Raw genomic sequence first — 15678 nt, 5'->3', positions numbered from 1 at the left:
CCTTGAGTAATATTCGCGCTCCGTCATGTCGATCTTTCTTGGTCTAGCTATATAACACGGTTTTACGGATCCTTGGGTGCATCCAGGCTTAAGGATACAGATGAGAACATCTTACGGGAAAAAATGATAGCACGGCACCGAATCCACTATAGACAGTTTTGGCCTCATATTACAACCTACGCAGAGGCATCTGCGGTTAACATTTAGAGCGGTTTCTCTGAGTGAGGGCCTCGTAATATTCTATACAATAATGCAATGCAATGCCAGCAACAAGATGCACTGAGCAAGGCACCAACTCGTGGATTCTCGTTTCGATCAGGAAGACTACAATCTCTCTTCGCTTCTGGAGGATCGGATCTCCAACCGCATCAAGCTCGCGCCTCTCCAGCATATGTGCTCTTTCCACCGCCTCTCTGTGAAGCGAGTAACGAGTCGAGACGCAACCATGCCTCGTCACGATTGACTGTGTGATGTCCTCCTGGGCCCGTGGATCTTTAACTGTAAACTGGGTAGGCTAAGGATGTAACTATATGCTGAAGATGTCTCATGCATTTAGTTTAGGGCTTACAAGGGCATCCTGCATGAACCGTGGATATTTTCGTCGGGGGTGAAAGAGCCACCGGCTCGGCTGCGAAATGCATGCCCACCGCCACCCCCTCCAGCTGCTCCCGCCCCTGGCGCCGCCACCCGATCCGGCCAACCAACAGCCTAGGCGCAGCCACCGGCCTCATGCAACGCAACGTCGTAGTGGTTTCTGCCCGGTTCCTTGAACGTCCCTACAGGGGTCCAGGAGGGGGCACAGCGGTTGCCGACCCCACACCGATGTCCAATTGCCGAAGGAGTCGGAGTCACGGCACCGTCTTGCTGCCGAGTGGTAGTAGCGCGGCAACTTTGGCAACCGGAGTCGTAGTTGTTGGCGTAGAGCAGCTCGATGGCTTGTTGTTTGTGAAGAACGTGTCTGTGATAAGTTAAAATTGGGTCAAGCCACTGAACAAAGACCCCCAGCACACCTCCATGCCGCTGCGGCACCCACGTGGGGTAAGACGAAGGCGCGGGATAGGTCAAGCAGTCCAACGGAATTCCCAGCATGTCGAGAATCCGACAGGGAGAAAGAAGAGCATAGTCCAAACGAGTGACCTGTATTCAAAGGAGTGACGTGTTGTGTGTGATCTAAACGAGCGACAAGATCGATCCGAAATCTTGATGAAAAAATCGGGCATATCGCATCCAAATACCCCAAAGATATGGATCCAGACGAAGATGCCAAGCGATCATCCAACAACTACAAACCCTTCCGCGCGAAGCCAAATGATCAAAATGTCCCCAAAATCAAGCCCACCACAACCCCCCCAACCGCTCCAAAAACCCCAGGTCCACACCAAACCAACTCTTCCACGGATCGACCTCGAGGCGCCAGGGGCGCGTATTAACCGCCCAAACCGCCGCCGTAGTCAAGCGCTTGCACTGCTCCCTACTCCCCGCCATGACGAGCAGCATATCCTTCCTAACGACAACACCGTCACCAAAGAACGACTGACGGTACCTGTCGACGCGGTCCGACAGCGCCTTGTGCATGCTCCACTCGCTGTACGGCATGTCCTTTGGGATGAACTTCCACTCCCACATGCGGCCGACGCCGTCGGCGAAGCTGGTGTTGTCGCGGTTGTCGTGGCCGAGCATGAGCGGCCAGAAGTGCGGGGCGGACCAGACTTTGAGGACGGTGAAGAAGGACGCGTCGGGCCCGTTGGCTTTGGCGAAGCGCTGCGCGTGTTCGAGGAGGGTGGGGCCGGCGAAGGGGCTCTGCAGCGAGGGCGGCAGGTTGATCTGCTGGATGGACAGCCGCCAGTCGAAGTAGACGTCGGGCTTGCCCGGGCGGTCGGGCTCGGTGATGCAGATGGCGGGCCCGTTGCCCGTGGGCCAGTACCTGTTGGGCGCGGTGATCAGTAGGGGGTAGTGGGGCAGGATGGATTTCCTCTGGTGTGTGAGGTGGAGGGGGAGGGTGGCGTACGATGGGCAGATGACGCCTTCGCGGTAGAGGTGCGCGATGGTCGGGCGGACGACGAGGTTCCAGTGCTCGGGGTAGTTGTCGATCACGTGGCGCCGGCCTTCCTTTGTTTTGCTCACGCCGTCCCACTCCTCCCAGTGCTCCTTTGGCCGCGTCTTGTTGGAGTGGGGCGAGCGAATGTCTGGCGGATACTTGGCGCGTTCCTCCTGGTCCATCAACAGAGAGTTCTTGAACGACAGGCCGGTCTCTGAGTTGAAGAAGGGGCGGGCGTCGTCGAAGAAGATGGATGTCAGTGTCCATGCGAGGTTCATGTCGCGCTTGATGCGCCGGTGACTGCTCGTGTCAAGGCCCAGATCGGCCAGCAGCTGCATGGCGTACTTGGCCCGCTTGAGCATGTGCGCGGTCGTTCGCCGACCTCTGTTCGGGCTGTCCCACTTCTCGAGCTCGGTCATCAGGCTCGTGTATTCGGTCCAGCGCTCCTGGGCGCCTGGTTCGAGGTCGGCCCTGTGCCAGCACTCTTTGAAGCCTACGAGCGGTCAGTCACGTCCATGGTGGTTTGGGGAGAGAGACTTACAGGCAGCGCGCTCCCGATCCATGTGTACCTCCCAGTCTACTCGGAACGCCTCTACGGCCTGCTCTTTCTGTTGACCCTTGGTAAGCTTCTTCTCCTTCTTCGGCTTCTTCGTCAGAGCTTTGGCGTTCGAAGCTTCTTCGTCCTTTCTCATGTTCTCTGGCTTCATCTCCGCGACAACTGCATAAAGCTCCTTATAGTCAGCACAGGTGGTAGGCCTGCACTCTCTAATGTTGCTCCACAGCTCATCCCAGTTCGAAGCACCGGGGAAACCGAATTCTTTAGCAACCCTTCTGAACCTTTCCGCTTCCTGTTCTTCCGAGGTTGGGATGTCGAGTTTTAGATGCTCAAGCAGGATCTCCATGGGAGGAGTATCCGCAGGCACAGCCGCAAACGGATCTTTCACGGGCTCCATCAGAATCTGCTGAGTCTTTTCAAAGTCGTCGGTGAACTTGGCTTCCTTGGCCTCATCGTCCAACGGCTCATCTTCATCCTCCCAATCTTCGTCGTCAAACTCGGAATCGTAGTCATCGCTGTACCAGCCCATGTGCGAGTCTTCGTCGTCGTGCATGCCTGAACAGTCGGAGTCACAGAGGGAGTCGCAGGAGTCGTCGAGGTCTTCGTCCGTGTCAAGGTCGTATGCAAACCGTTTCATCGAGGGGCCGTAGTTCTCAAACTCGTGCATCCTTCCGTGGGTGGCCAGAAGCTCCTCTTCGGCGATTTCCTCGGTGTCGTCGCCTTCGGCCAGTTCTTTGAGCCTGTCCGTCTTGCGCTCCCATGGGAAGAGAACCTCGTCCTCGAGCCTGTCTGATTCGTTGTACCTCCACTCCCTGGGCATGTCGTCGGAGAGCTCCTCGGCCATTTCGGCGCCGTCGGTGAAGAACTTGACGCGGTTCGCGTCGCTGTTGATGTCATCCCTGGGTGATGGCGTCAGTATCTGCTCGCATGGGGCTTGCTGGAACGGCTTACCAGATGCTCGGCACATCCTCGCCGGGCTTGATATCTCGCGTGCGCTGCGTCTCCTTGTCGCGCGTGATGGTCCTGAGGATGTGCTCGGACGGGTTGTACAGGTCAAGGCCGCATTTGAAGCGGTGCGACTTGATGAGTGCGGTCTGCACGGCATTGTAAAGGTGCGAGAAGTGCAAGCCGGGCTCGAGATCCCAGATGATGACGTCATAGTACTCCTTGAAGTTGAAGTGCCACTGGCGCTGCCTGTCCATGCTTTCGAAGAAGTCAGGGCCGACCTCTTGGACTATGTGCCACTCGTTGCGGGAGGCGCGTCCCAAGCCCGACTTCTGGCGCATGAGCCAGAGCTCGCTGTCCGGCGGCTTGGCGAGGATCTTGCCGTCCTTGACGTCGCGGACCAGAGCGACCATGGAGTTGGCCTGCATCACAAGGTATTGGATGAAGCGGCGCGAAACGGGGTCGTTGCGCTTCAGGCAGGCGCACATGAAGTTGCGGGCTTCCGAAATCTGGTGCTGGCGGCCGTGGTGGCTGCGAGATCCGGTTTGGTGGTGCATCGTATACTTGTCGGCCAACTCCATCTGGTGGTACGGGATAAAGCCCTGCAAGTACTGGGATTAACATCGTAGCGGGTCTGCCTTGATCGGGAGGGAGGAGCGGACTTACCAGCTGCAGCACCTGTTGGCGCATCTGATCGCCAACCCAGGCGGCCCAGTTCCCGGACGGGAAGTACTGGTAGGTGGCAAGGATGCTGAGCTCGAAGAACTCGTTCCAGTTGCGGCACAGGCCGACGGCGTCAAACAGGGAGCAGTCCTTGGCGATGACGGAGAACTGCAGCCAACCTCCGCGCGACATGGCCTTCTCGCTTGGGTAGTTGTAGATATACTTGCCGCAGACCTTGACGCGAATCTTCTTGACGTTGTACTGGCCCTGGTCATCGATATCGCCGAAGTCGACCAGAGTGCCTGCCTCGGTGCCGAACGTCTTCTGGCGCGCGTCCTTCAGCGCCTTCTCACGTTTGGTCTGATACTTGCGTGGGATTGCCTGGGCCCGGACAATGTGGAAGCGGAGGTCGCGCGGGCGGGTGACTTGGGTATTGCTCTCGTCGTCATCTTCTTCATCCTCGCTTCTCTCGAGGTCGGCGCAGGCGTCGCGGAGTTGCTGCAGGGCCGGCTGTTCCATTTCAAGGCAAAGGTCACGCAGGTCGATGTTAGTAACTTCATCGTCGGCTAGAAACTCCTCGATGCTGTTGGCGCGAAGGGCGGCGGGGAGAAGGGCGGCATGGCCAAGGACCAGACGGCAGAAGAGGAGCTGCTTGATCTCGGTGACCTGGGATAGCAACACGTCGATCTCATCGTCGGGCACCGGAGGCATGCGGTCCTCGATGGCGGTGGGATTCTCGACGGTCCCGCGGAGCTTCCAGCCCGGGCCACGCTCCATCTTCTGGCCCTCACGGAGTCGCTGGCGGACATCATCTCTGTTCTCGACGTGAATCTCGCCGGGCTTGGGAGCTTCTTGCTGAGGGTCGTTGGCCTTTGCAGCCTTCTGCCTCGCGCGCTTCTTGGCGGCCTTGCTCTTGGGCGCATCGGCAGCCGTTTCGTCGGCGCCATTGGTCGGCGTGGCGGCGTTCCCAATGTTCTTCAGCGGCGTGCGATCGACCTTGGCGTCTCCATTGGTCTCGGTCTTCAAGACATCCCGGGCCGTCTCCTGCCAGAGGAAGAGGCGCAACAGGTCAATGTAGCTGCCGCGCTCGTCCTCGACCGAGTCCTCGATCGGATCCCAGTCCTCGTCGTCCTGGTCCATTTTGGCACGCTCCTCCAAAGCCTTGTTGAGGAAATCATCCTCCCTGCGTTGTTCCTCCCGGTGGCGCAGCTCGCGCATGCGGGCCTCGACCTCCTTCCAGTGGCGCTTCAGCAGGGCGGCCTCCTGCTTGACCTTCTTCTTCTCCTGGTCGCGTTGTAGCTCCTCCTGGTCCTCGAGAGCGCGCACCCACTTGAACCACTTCTGCTTCTCGTACAGCACCTCGGCGGTGCGGCGCTCGAGGCGCTCGAGGGCGCGCAGCACGGCGTGTTTCTGGGACTGCAGGGCGTCGAGGTAGTGCTGGTGGCCGTAGTCGAGGGTCAGGGCGTAGAAGCGCGAGTGGTGCAGCTTGCGGGCGCGGATGACGCGGTCGAGGAGGGCGTGGCGCTCGAAGAGGTGGTCGTGGAGAGCGCGGAGCTCGTCCTCGCTGGTGATGGGTGAGAAGTCGACGCGGGTCAGAGGAGTAGAGGCAGCTTCCTGGGCGGCGAGGAAGCGCGGCGGATGGGCGGTGAGGTGGTCGAGGGCGGCATTGCGGCGCTTGTAGCCCTTGTAGAGGCCGTAGACCTGGCGCGAGTGGAAGTGGCAGAACAGGCCGTTGACGTTGGTGGCGGCGGCGGTACAGCGCGTCTCGTCCGACAGGTGCAGCGCCTGGCACTGCGACGCCATGGTGGCGGCGGGGCGGGTCGGCGAGAGCGATTGTGCACGATGCGATGCTTGCTGGTGCTATGGAAGGAGTGTTGGATAGCAATTGGGTGGTGGAGCTTGCGGCGGAGCTGAGGCCGACGCGGGGTTTTCAGGACGACGCGCCGAGGGGCGGTTGACGCGTCCCTCATTGCTCTCCCCATCTACCCGCCGTCAACCATCCTTTTCTCTCTACTTGAACCACACCGCTTCAGTCGCACCGCTCTGGCGCGTCCATGAGATTCTCTGTCGCCTTTGCCAGGGCCAAACGACTCGATTCAATGCAAAGACCCCGGCTGGTGGCTTGCATAGATAACAGCGCCGCTAATTACCGGAGCCTGTACTCGGCTGCGAAGTCCTGGCTCGCCCACTGCAACACAATGTTTCTTTCGCAGAACAACCTACATTGTTCGTCTCTTTACTCTCGTGTCGGATCTACTAACCCGTCAATTTGCAGATGGAAGCCAACACCAAACCTCAGTCCTCAGCTTGAGGCATTCGCAATCCTCTGCGGCCTTTCGCGACGTTCCAGCCTTGGTTTTGCATGCGAGGTTTGCTTTTTCCAGTGCCGTCTTTGTGATCAATCGTTCTCACGCTTCGCAAATTGCTTCCGAACTTGCACTTCCAGTCATCCAGCAATCACACGACCCAACAACCGTTACGCTCCTTGGGCGAATGACAGGGCGATTGCCCGCTTCAGAGGTCAGGACGACCAGATGATTGCATGACTCGCCGATCCTTCTCATTCTCTCGCAGCCGAAGCGCATGAATGACAGGCCACAAATTCCGTCACCTTTTAGCGATACGATTTACTCAAGGAAGGCATTCCCTTGTCTCATCGATGATAAGAGGAAAGAAGTCCAGTCACAACTTCGGCCAAACACACAACTTACCCTGGCAATGACACTACCATGGCGGCCACCATCTACAGCAGTCTGTTCGATTCCACCGCGCCCGGCAATTCACAAATGGTATTTTCGAGCCGCTCTGCCGATCTGCAGCGAGCCTGATCATGTAAGCTCGAAGGAAGCTATGAAGAGCAAGGGGTTACTGATTGTCGTATTCTACTTACCCTCCACCGGATGATGAGCATTTTCCAGGTTTCGGTGACCCGAGACCAGGCTCCGCCTCCAACTAGGACTTCAGTACGAATGCTGAGCCGCCTGCTGCGAAAGTCTGTAAGGATTTGCGGTTGCCCTTGGCATTTTGCTTCCCTTTTCGTTCGAGTCTGTCAATGTACAAGATGCTGATAAAGCGAGCGATGCTGCAGGACAGCGCCGCACTCTCGGATATGCTGCTTCAGCGAGCGCCCTCGTTCGTGAGCGGTGGTTAGGTCCAGCAGCGCTGCTTCCGGATGATCCATCGCCGTCATAGCCGTCAGACGGTACTTCCAGAGAGCCGTGGCAGTGATTCCGTGCATGGGTTTGGCGATACTCAGAGCCGTGCAGGCGGCAGGCCGGTTCATGAATTGCCAGATCGATAACTTCACGAAAGGCCCGGTCGATACCGACATCGTGATCCGAAAGAAACATACTTGACACTTTTCGTTGACGCAAGAATAGGTTCGGCTGCGGCTGCAGCATCCGGCACTATCGCTACTACGCCGAGACTATTACCCTTGCTCCTTGCGTCGCCGTCCAATGACTACAGAGGCGAACAGCATTCTTGTTTTCGACATAAGTCGCCGTGATGGTCCAGTCCCTCGAAAATGAGTTGAAAAGCACCTCCAATGCGCACGAGAACGGCTCTCTGTAGGGCCAGGTCACAGATCCCTTACGTACATGGCACCTCGCCGCAGATTAGCCTGGCACCTACACTACCTGTGAAGGTAAGCGACGTTGGTAGCGGCCTTAGCTTGGCTCCTTCCGCGACTTCCATCATGGAAGAGCATGACGCGAGACCATCAAAGCTGTGGAATATTGGGTTGCAATGGATCACCACCAGTGGATATTTGATTGGGCATTTCAATTCCCTACTGTTGCTTTACTAAAGGTGATGCTGCGCGTGTACAATAACGCGTGACTGTTACAAATTTCTGTGGGATTGAAGGGAACAGCCAACTGAAAACAACTGCGACAAAATCTGGATACGGTAGAAGTGGCTGAAAGAATGCGCCGCCAACAGAGTTCAAATGTGAAAGGTCGTCATGGAGCCTGAATGCTGTCCGCATTTGCTCCTCCGCCTCCTCCACCCTGCTCGTTCCATACCCCTACCAGGCCAGCATACCAATGGCCTGCTCAAAAACATCCTCAGCCTCCGGCCTCGGTGTATCGTCGGGGAACCTTCCCTCTTGGATGATGCCTTCGCCGTCCAAGAGATCTACAATCTCTTGAGGTATGCGATCCCCGCGATCGAGACTCAGGTCTCGTATGACAATAGCAATACAACGCGGAATGAGCCAATGACGAAGCGAATCTTCAAAAACCTCCTCCTTCCACCGACGCTCTCCGATCTCATGAGAGATGAGAGAGAGGTATCCTCGAAACGCAGGTTTCGACATTCCCGTTTTCCATAGCGTATAAATAGCTACTGATACTTCTTTCGCGTCTGGGAAGTATTCATACAATTCCTTGCTGAGTCCCATCCGCACGTTCGCTTCAATGCAGGGCGCAAGGCATGTAGAAACATCCTGGAAGTGGCGCACAATATCGGAAATGACTTTGAAATCCGTTTGGTGTGGATCAGGGTTCGGAACGTCGCTTTCTCCTTCAACCACCCCATCAGAGAGTTCTTGAGCTTCCTGCAAGTCTTCGTATGGTAGAACATCATCCACAGCTGCCCTGAGCCCGTTCAGAAAGCAGGAAAAACGGCCATGGAATCTTTGACGTAAGGAGTAGAAATGTTGCATGAAATCTTCAAGGATAATGCTGAGCTCCCTGTCTTCGCTTTGCATCTCCTCAACTTCATCTCCGTCTGGTGGAATCCAACGGCCGATTCGGGAGGTTGGATCCTCTTCGCAACGACAGCAAGTGTGGGCCATCCCCAAGCGCTCAAAGACTTCCAGCCTTATAAGATCCATGCAGCATTTCTCTCTTGATCCGTGGTCCAGAGAGGTCACAAACTCGTCGAGCATCCTTCGTTGAGCCACAAAACCCAGCATAGGCTTCCGAACCAGAGCGGTAGCAGGTGTACATCCAGTAACCGAGCAGTAGCAGGTGCAGTTGTCTCTCTCCATGGGTGGGAACTTCTTGAGCATCCACCGTGGAGGGGCTAGATCTTGTCGATAAAATTGAGGAAGTCTCCTTACATAGATCCACAGAGAGTCGGGAGAAGGATGTGCGCCTTTTGAAATGAAGAACTCGCACAGATCTGGTTGCAGGCTGTCAAAAGCCAGCCCGATTGGCGTGCGTCCATCACCATCAGCGATTTCGACGTCTTTGAATCCAGCCCGCCAAAGTAATCCGGGCAGCTGACATGAGTCCCGTGTATCGTAGACGTCTGGAGGGTGGATGTGATAGACAGAAGCGGCGGTTCCAGGCCAAAGGGAAGCATCCGGGTTGCAATTCCCCGATTTGAGGATATCCCAAATGTGAAGCGCATGACGATCAAGCAGAATGCTCCGACTATTAATGTGTCGTAAATGCTGTCTTTCCCAACACTCGGGCAACATCCGTTGCCCAAGTTCAGCGAGTGCTTTTCGGGTGCGTGCAATGTGCTGCACGGCGATATCCCAGTTTGTGGAATCAAAAAAATTCAATATTGACGTTTCCATAGAGAAGCTTGGCGACATAAAGAATGCAGGACAGCCATGCTTAATCAGTGACCGAAGTGCGGGTGTATTGTATTCTTCGATCGCCATACTTAAAGCGGGGAGGCAGTCCGCGCCCCAGTCTAAGAGGTAGTCCAATGCCTCGATCCAGCCGACTGCACACGCTACGGGTGCTGGGAAGCGATGGTCGTATTCGTTCCAGTTGTGGCCTCTGGTGCTCCATTCTCGCATGCTCGATAGTGACTTGCGAAATATTGGTAAGTAGTATTCCGGATATCCAATATCTGATTTTGTTTAGCAATCTCAGTAGATCATGAACACAAAGTCCTTACCAACTGCGAGTTCAAGATTGTAAAACAATGCTACTATAATGCTGTAACTTCGGATTGGGATAGTCATGGTAGTACACGGGTCAGATCCACACTTCTGCAGGAAGGTCTCAAGTAGCGGATATCCTCGAGGCCAGCCAGGATGCCAGCCAGGAATAATCCTCTTATTCCTCTCCAGGATGGCTAGATCCAGTGGTGTACGGTGGCTTAAAAATAACATTAGTTGATGGAGACATCATTTGGTGGTGGATGTAACCCACGAATCATTGACCGAATTTGGATCTGCTCCATGACTAAGTAGGAACGAGATTACTGAAGCGGCATGTTCGAATGAGACTTCATCATACTTGAATATGAAAAGGCGGGCAATACTTGCTACGAAGATCTACAACAAACATTAGTAAGTACATTTCGAGAAGAGGGAGCATAGTAAGTACTAACGCTTAGTAAAGTATCTCCATGCACGTCCTGGTCAGTTATAAATCCCTCTAGACTGGCGAACCGAGTTCTGAGACCGGTGATCAACTCTCGACAACTTTGCTCCATTTGCCCTGCGTTCTCGTAGTCCCTTTGTTCTGCAATCTTAGCTAGAGAAGATGTCATGAACTTGAACGTGCTTGACTGGTTGATATCCACCACCCGGCCGGGCAACTTCACTTGGGGGGATAAAGAGAACCCACGAACTGGAAACGAAGCAGTCAATAGGAAATGGCCGACACATGTTCGGATCCCGAGAACGGCCTTGCGCACTGACGTCTGACGGAGCGGGCATCTAAGCTCGTGCAAATGCCGGGTGTCATCGCGGAAATAAGTTGATCCCAAGGAGTAATACGATGAAGAAGGCCTCCTCTTGCAGGTACAGTCATCTACGAGAGGGTCTGTTTTGGGAGAGTTCCGTCGTAGTGTGCCAGATGTGTACTGGATTTGACTTCCGTCGATCAGTTGCTTCAGCATCCTGTTCTGATTCTGCAACATAGCCATCACGGTTGTTTCGGACGCTTGCACCGCGGTGATGATGGATGTTTCTGCGCTGCCCATAGAGGTGCGAAGTTGGCCGTGCATGGAGTCGAGGCGGCCTTGGATGCCCTGTACATCTGCCCTGATGGATCTGTTCGCACCGCTTGGGATAAAGTCAGAACTTGTAAAAAAATGAGGCTGCACAGGGTCTTACAGCTGTCCTGTGGAGATGAGGTATGTCTGTCTGTTCAACCAGAATTGCATTGACCCCTTCAAGTCCCTCATCTTCTCCAGCTTTTCCAATATCTTGCTTTGCAGCTTCCGCGCTCGTATCGCTTTCCAGGACTTCTCCATCCGTCCGTGTTGCGACGAGGCTGTGGAGACGTCGAGCCATGCCTCGAGCTGCTTTGCCGTGGACTCGGACTCGCGGATGAACCTTTCGATCTCGCTCAGATCAGACTGCGAGATGAGCCATGACGGTAGCGAGCCGGTACCGTTGCTCAAACGGTTGAGGTCGTCTTTCATGTTGGTCACCAGCCTCACCATATCCTGCAACTCCTCTTGGTATGCTGCTATCTGCCTGGGGGCATTTTTGAGGGAGGAGAGCAGCTTTGCGACTTTGCTGCCTGCGTCGATGAAAGTGATAGCGCCGGACAAAATGCCGATGACTTCAGCCATGTTGGGATGCAGAAAAAGAGGTGCAGGGTGTTCGCTCCAAGGCGGGTGGAGGCCAGGCTCTTATGGCCGTGGTCCTGTTCGCCACGTCGGCGTATGCATGTCAGCGTAGGCAGACACCTTAGGGATTGGACGGCAACCGATGCGACGGGGATATGGTGCGGGGCTATGCTAATTGCGCCACCACGAAAACGCTGAAAGTCAGCCTTGCAGCGTGGGTCGAAGACTTCGAATCTCATGGTTCGCTAGCTTTGTCGCTCTTCTATTGGCGCCCGATTCTGTGTGGAGACTGTCCGCTGTGACTCGCGCCAGCCAACACCTTTACAGAAAACCCCGCTTGTAGGTTGCGTTATGCAGATCGTCTTCCTTCGTCCCGCATAACGTCGCACATTGTGATACACCAGTAACGAATCATAGCCCTTCGAAATGCCGACTTGCAGCCAAGCGAGAGCAGACCAAGACTGCTGCCGAGGGCCTTTCAGCGTAGGATCCTGTGACAGTCAACAGCGTAGAGAGGCGCTCTTCGTCGGTCGTACCAGTTGTTTGTACGTCCCGGAGCGAAACTGAGCCATGATCATCGCGACATGTGGTCCTTACATTTTCTCTTTAGACAATCGCCCAGCCGAGGCTGAACCTGCTGTTAACGCGCCAGTCATTGCCATGTTCACTGTTTCACTACTTCATCACCGGCTCGAGCGATGGGGATCTGTGACGATGCAGCTTGGGCCATGGGCTGCGCATCTGGCATTGCAGGTTTCCCTTTCTTAGCTTTTCCATTACCGGCGATGCGGAACAATATCTGCTTCGCCCAGACGGGCGAAGCTTATGTCGAGTTCGATAACAAAGAACGGTCATCCGAGCAGTCTTACAATCTGACACGACAGCAGGGACTTTAGCTTACCGAAAAACGCTGCTGTTCCCTGTATTAGCACCATCACGGTGCTTTGAAGTGTCCACGCAGTAGACCTCCCATTCGGCGACCAGATCCCAACGACATAGAGCCGTCCTGGCTAAACCGCTCCAGCATCAGCTTGTAGGACGGGTACCTCCTACCAGCGACCGGAAGCACTTCCTGTATCCTGCTCTTCGTCATTATGCCCGTACCCAAAGTCACAATTGTCCCAAGATTGGCAAAGCTCCTGTTCGGCGATGGAGGGTGCCTGAGCCAGTCGCAGGTCTTTGTTGGGAGAAGACTGTTGATCCGGGCAAGCGGAAGCGAAATGATGCTGGCGTCGCCGTGCTGCGTGGGCTTGAGGGCCGCTTCTCAACCCGCAACCAGGCCACAGTGCGGTGGCGATTCGGTAGAAGTCGAGCTGATCATGCGTATGGTGCGTCCGGACCCCGGTCATTGTACCGAGATAGCTGGTGTGCTTTGGTATGGACTTAAGCGACATTGACGAAGACAGCGGAAGGCCATAAATTGCGATTAGCGCAACGACATTTGCTAAATGCGGCTGTAAGTCGGTGGCAAAGTGTTGAGTGCTTTCGGTAGCTGCGAGGCCCGGGGGATCCGGTGTGGAGGGGACAAATGCATCAAGCGGATAGCAATCAGAGCAATTTGAGAAGAGAAACTTGAGCGCTGGTCAGTGAACCGCGAGCTCAGATGTCTGGGGGTGTGTGGCTGGAGCTCAGGCATCTGGAGGGTGTTGCTGGAGCTCGAGTCCTGCAAGATGCCATTTGCATCGCCCCAGAGTACAAAAGAACCTTTGTGCTACAAGAAGCTCTGCAGCTCTTTGTCAGCGCAGCCGCGCCGAGGGAAGGACAATGCAAGAATGAACGAGGGATCAAAGTAGAAAGACTAAACTCATCTCCGTTTTCCACAGCATTGCGCCTTGCTTCTTTGTACTGGCCATCCGTGTGAACGTTCGTGCATTGCTGGGATTCAGCTCCAAAGCCGACCGGAAGGTGCAGTGCTACATACGTTATGCATTGTTATTATTGTACCTGTCGTAATGGATTGCTCGCATTGTACTTCCTAAGCGCCTGATCATGGCTAGACGGATGCCCATGATTGAATGGATACAAGAGATTGGCCTGCGGGCAAGGCCCGATGGTATCCTTCTTAATTTGAGATGCTGATATACCGCTGTATATCATGTTTCCGGTTGCTAATCCATGTTAGCGGCCTTGCGGAAATTTTGCCGCAGCGAAGAAGGGAAAGTGGAACGCAAAAAAATCAGCATCCGGAACGCAACCATTGCTGCTTAGCTTTCGACACCAGTATCCGACAAGCACGCGCAACAGCGTCGCCATGAAGCCTTGCGGGTCGTATTCCAATCTTTGTAAAGCCAAAGCGGCAGTTGGAGGCGGGGAGGGTACCGAGCGGCATGCAACGGTTGGCGCTGCTTCGTCGAAGCTCGGGCGGTGGTGGGCAGAGGCGGAAGTGGTGCGGGCAAGGGACTCTGGAAGGCGAGCCTGGCAAAAGTCAGCACGCTTGCACTCCTTGATTCGGAAACTTGGGAGACTATGACATGCAGCATATCGGGATGCCAACTCGTGTCAGCGATATCACTGGTGCTTTCCCACAACGAGGGAATGGAAAAGCGGGAAATGTCGGCGATATGGCAGCGCAGGCGCGATGACCAGTGCTTTCCTTCTGGAAGTGCGTCCGAGAGGCAACCACGTCGGCGCCATCCTAAGGCTCAGCCTTTCTGTTTCTGTATACGTGTCTGAAGCGAAGATGGCGGCGGGGAGCTGGCACGGCTTGCAGCAGTGGGCGCAGCTACATCGAGGCTCGTCCGCCAGTGGGCAGGAGCACACAGGCGCAGTGGAGGATAGCGGGAATCAAGGTCTCTTCCGGACGCGGCTGTGAAGCTTTAGAGTTCTCGAGAGCATTGGGCTGGCGTCTTTTGCGGCTGGCTTGTGGCGAGCGGTCGGCGCGAGCAGATGAAGGCTTCAGGCTGTATTGACTGTAGATCGCTTCTCGCACGGTTTGGTGGAGTGATGGCGGCGCTGTATGATGCGGCTTTGGGTGTTGTTCCGTGGGCTTGGAGGTCGAGTCAGGATTCTGCGTCAGCTTGGAGAGGTGGTGAAGTGTTGGGCGGGAAACTGGGCGCAACTGGTGCGCCCGGCCGCGTGTCGCCGCGAGGCTCCGTCTACCCCAAGGCTCGCACTGCGATGTTCGGTGTGTGTCTGCAGGGTTCTGAGGGTCGTGCTCAGCCAAGGCCGCTCCAATGGCCGAGAGCTGCACGGTGAGCGCGCCGTACACGGTTGGGATGAACGCAAGTGTCGGCGCCGCTCAAGACCGCCAGAGCGCATGATTGTGAGTCTCGAAACTGATCGTGCCTGATGCGACGCACATCGACTCTGCGAGTCAGCTCCCCACGAGCGCCGGGTCGCGGGCGTCCTGCAATGCGGTCTCGCGCTCGACTGCGGGCGGAGCTATCGTATGGGCGCGGCCAGCAGAGTCGAGCTCACCACACGACGCATGGCGATGCCAATTGCAAAAAGACAACGCTGCCAAAGCGTGCCAAGCGCTTTCGCTACCGTAGCTATCACTCCTCGCACTCTCTGCCTTGGCTCTGGACCAGGCTCTGGTGCCGACACATGGAGCGGCGAGCTTGCAGCAAGGCCACCCGAGGACCTCAACACCATCGCGACCGCCGACAGAAGGCGGAGCGCACCCGGCAGTAGCCGTGTGAGCACCATGCGCAAGCCGAGCGAGCGCAATGCGCAACGCTGCTAAAGTGTCCGCTACCGCCGCCGCCGCCGCCGCAGCGCAACGCAACGCAGCGAGCTCAACACCAAGACCGCACGCACAACCATCACGTCAGCTCATCGCGAAGCCAGCCAGCCCATCGTGAACGCCGCCATCGTGGCGTCCCGCTCACCACCAAGACCCGCCCGGCTGCTCACCAAGACCGATCGAACCCTCTTCCTCAACCACCAGCGCAAGGCCAGTGCAATGACGAAAAGAAGCGAGAGAGATGGGAGTCACGTCAGCCTCAGGCAGTGCAATAGAGGCGACACTATGTCCCGGATCATAGGC

General features: G+C 56.0%; 2 protein-coding genes across 2 annotated transcripts; both read right to left on the bottom strand.

Annotated features, from left to right (window-relative positions):
• Nucleotides 1-1329: 1329 nt before the first annotated feature.
• Nucleotides 1330-6005, bottom strand: SLS55_005962 (uncharacterized protein; the record flags this gene model as incomplete). The annotated part of the gene is made up of 4 exons (XM_066777403.1): nucleotides 1330-2531; nucleotides 2580-3493; nucleotides 3546-4150; nucleotides 4206-6005. 4 exons carry the CDS (start codon nucleotides 6003-6005, stop codon nucleotides 1330-1332), a joined length of 4521 nt encoding a protein of 1506 aa, XP_066631498.1.
• Nucleotides 6006-11225: 5220 nt separating this feature from the next.
• SLS55_005961 (uncharacterized protein) lies at nucleotides 11226-11693 on the bottom strand (the record flags this gene model as incomplete). The annotated part of the gene is made up of 1 exon (XM_066777402.1): nucleotides 11226-11693. One exon carries the CDS (start codon nucleotides 11691-11693, stop codon nucleotides 11226-11228), a length of 468 nt encoding a protein of 155 aa, XP_066631497.1.
• Between the last annotated feature and the right edge of the window lie 3985 nt (nucleotides 11694-15678).

The sequence above is a fragment of the Diplodia seriata genome (genome assembly GCF_021436955.1).
Source record: "Diplodia seriata strain FDS-637 chromosome Unknown scaffold_6, whole genome shotgun sequence".
NCBI lineage: Eukaryota > Fungi > Ascomycota > Dothideomycetes > Botryosphaeriales > Botryosphaeriaceae > Diplodia > Diplodia seriata.
This window is presented reverse-complemented; position numbering and strand designations above follow the sequence as displayed.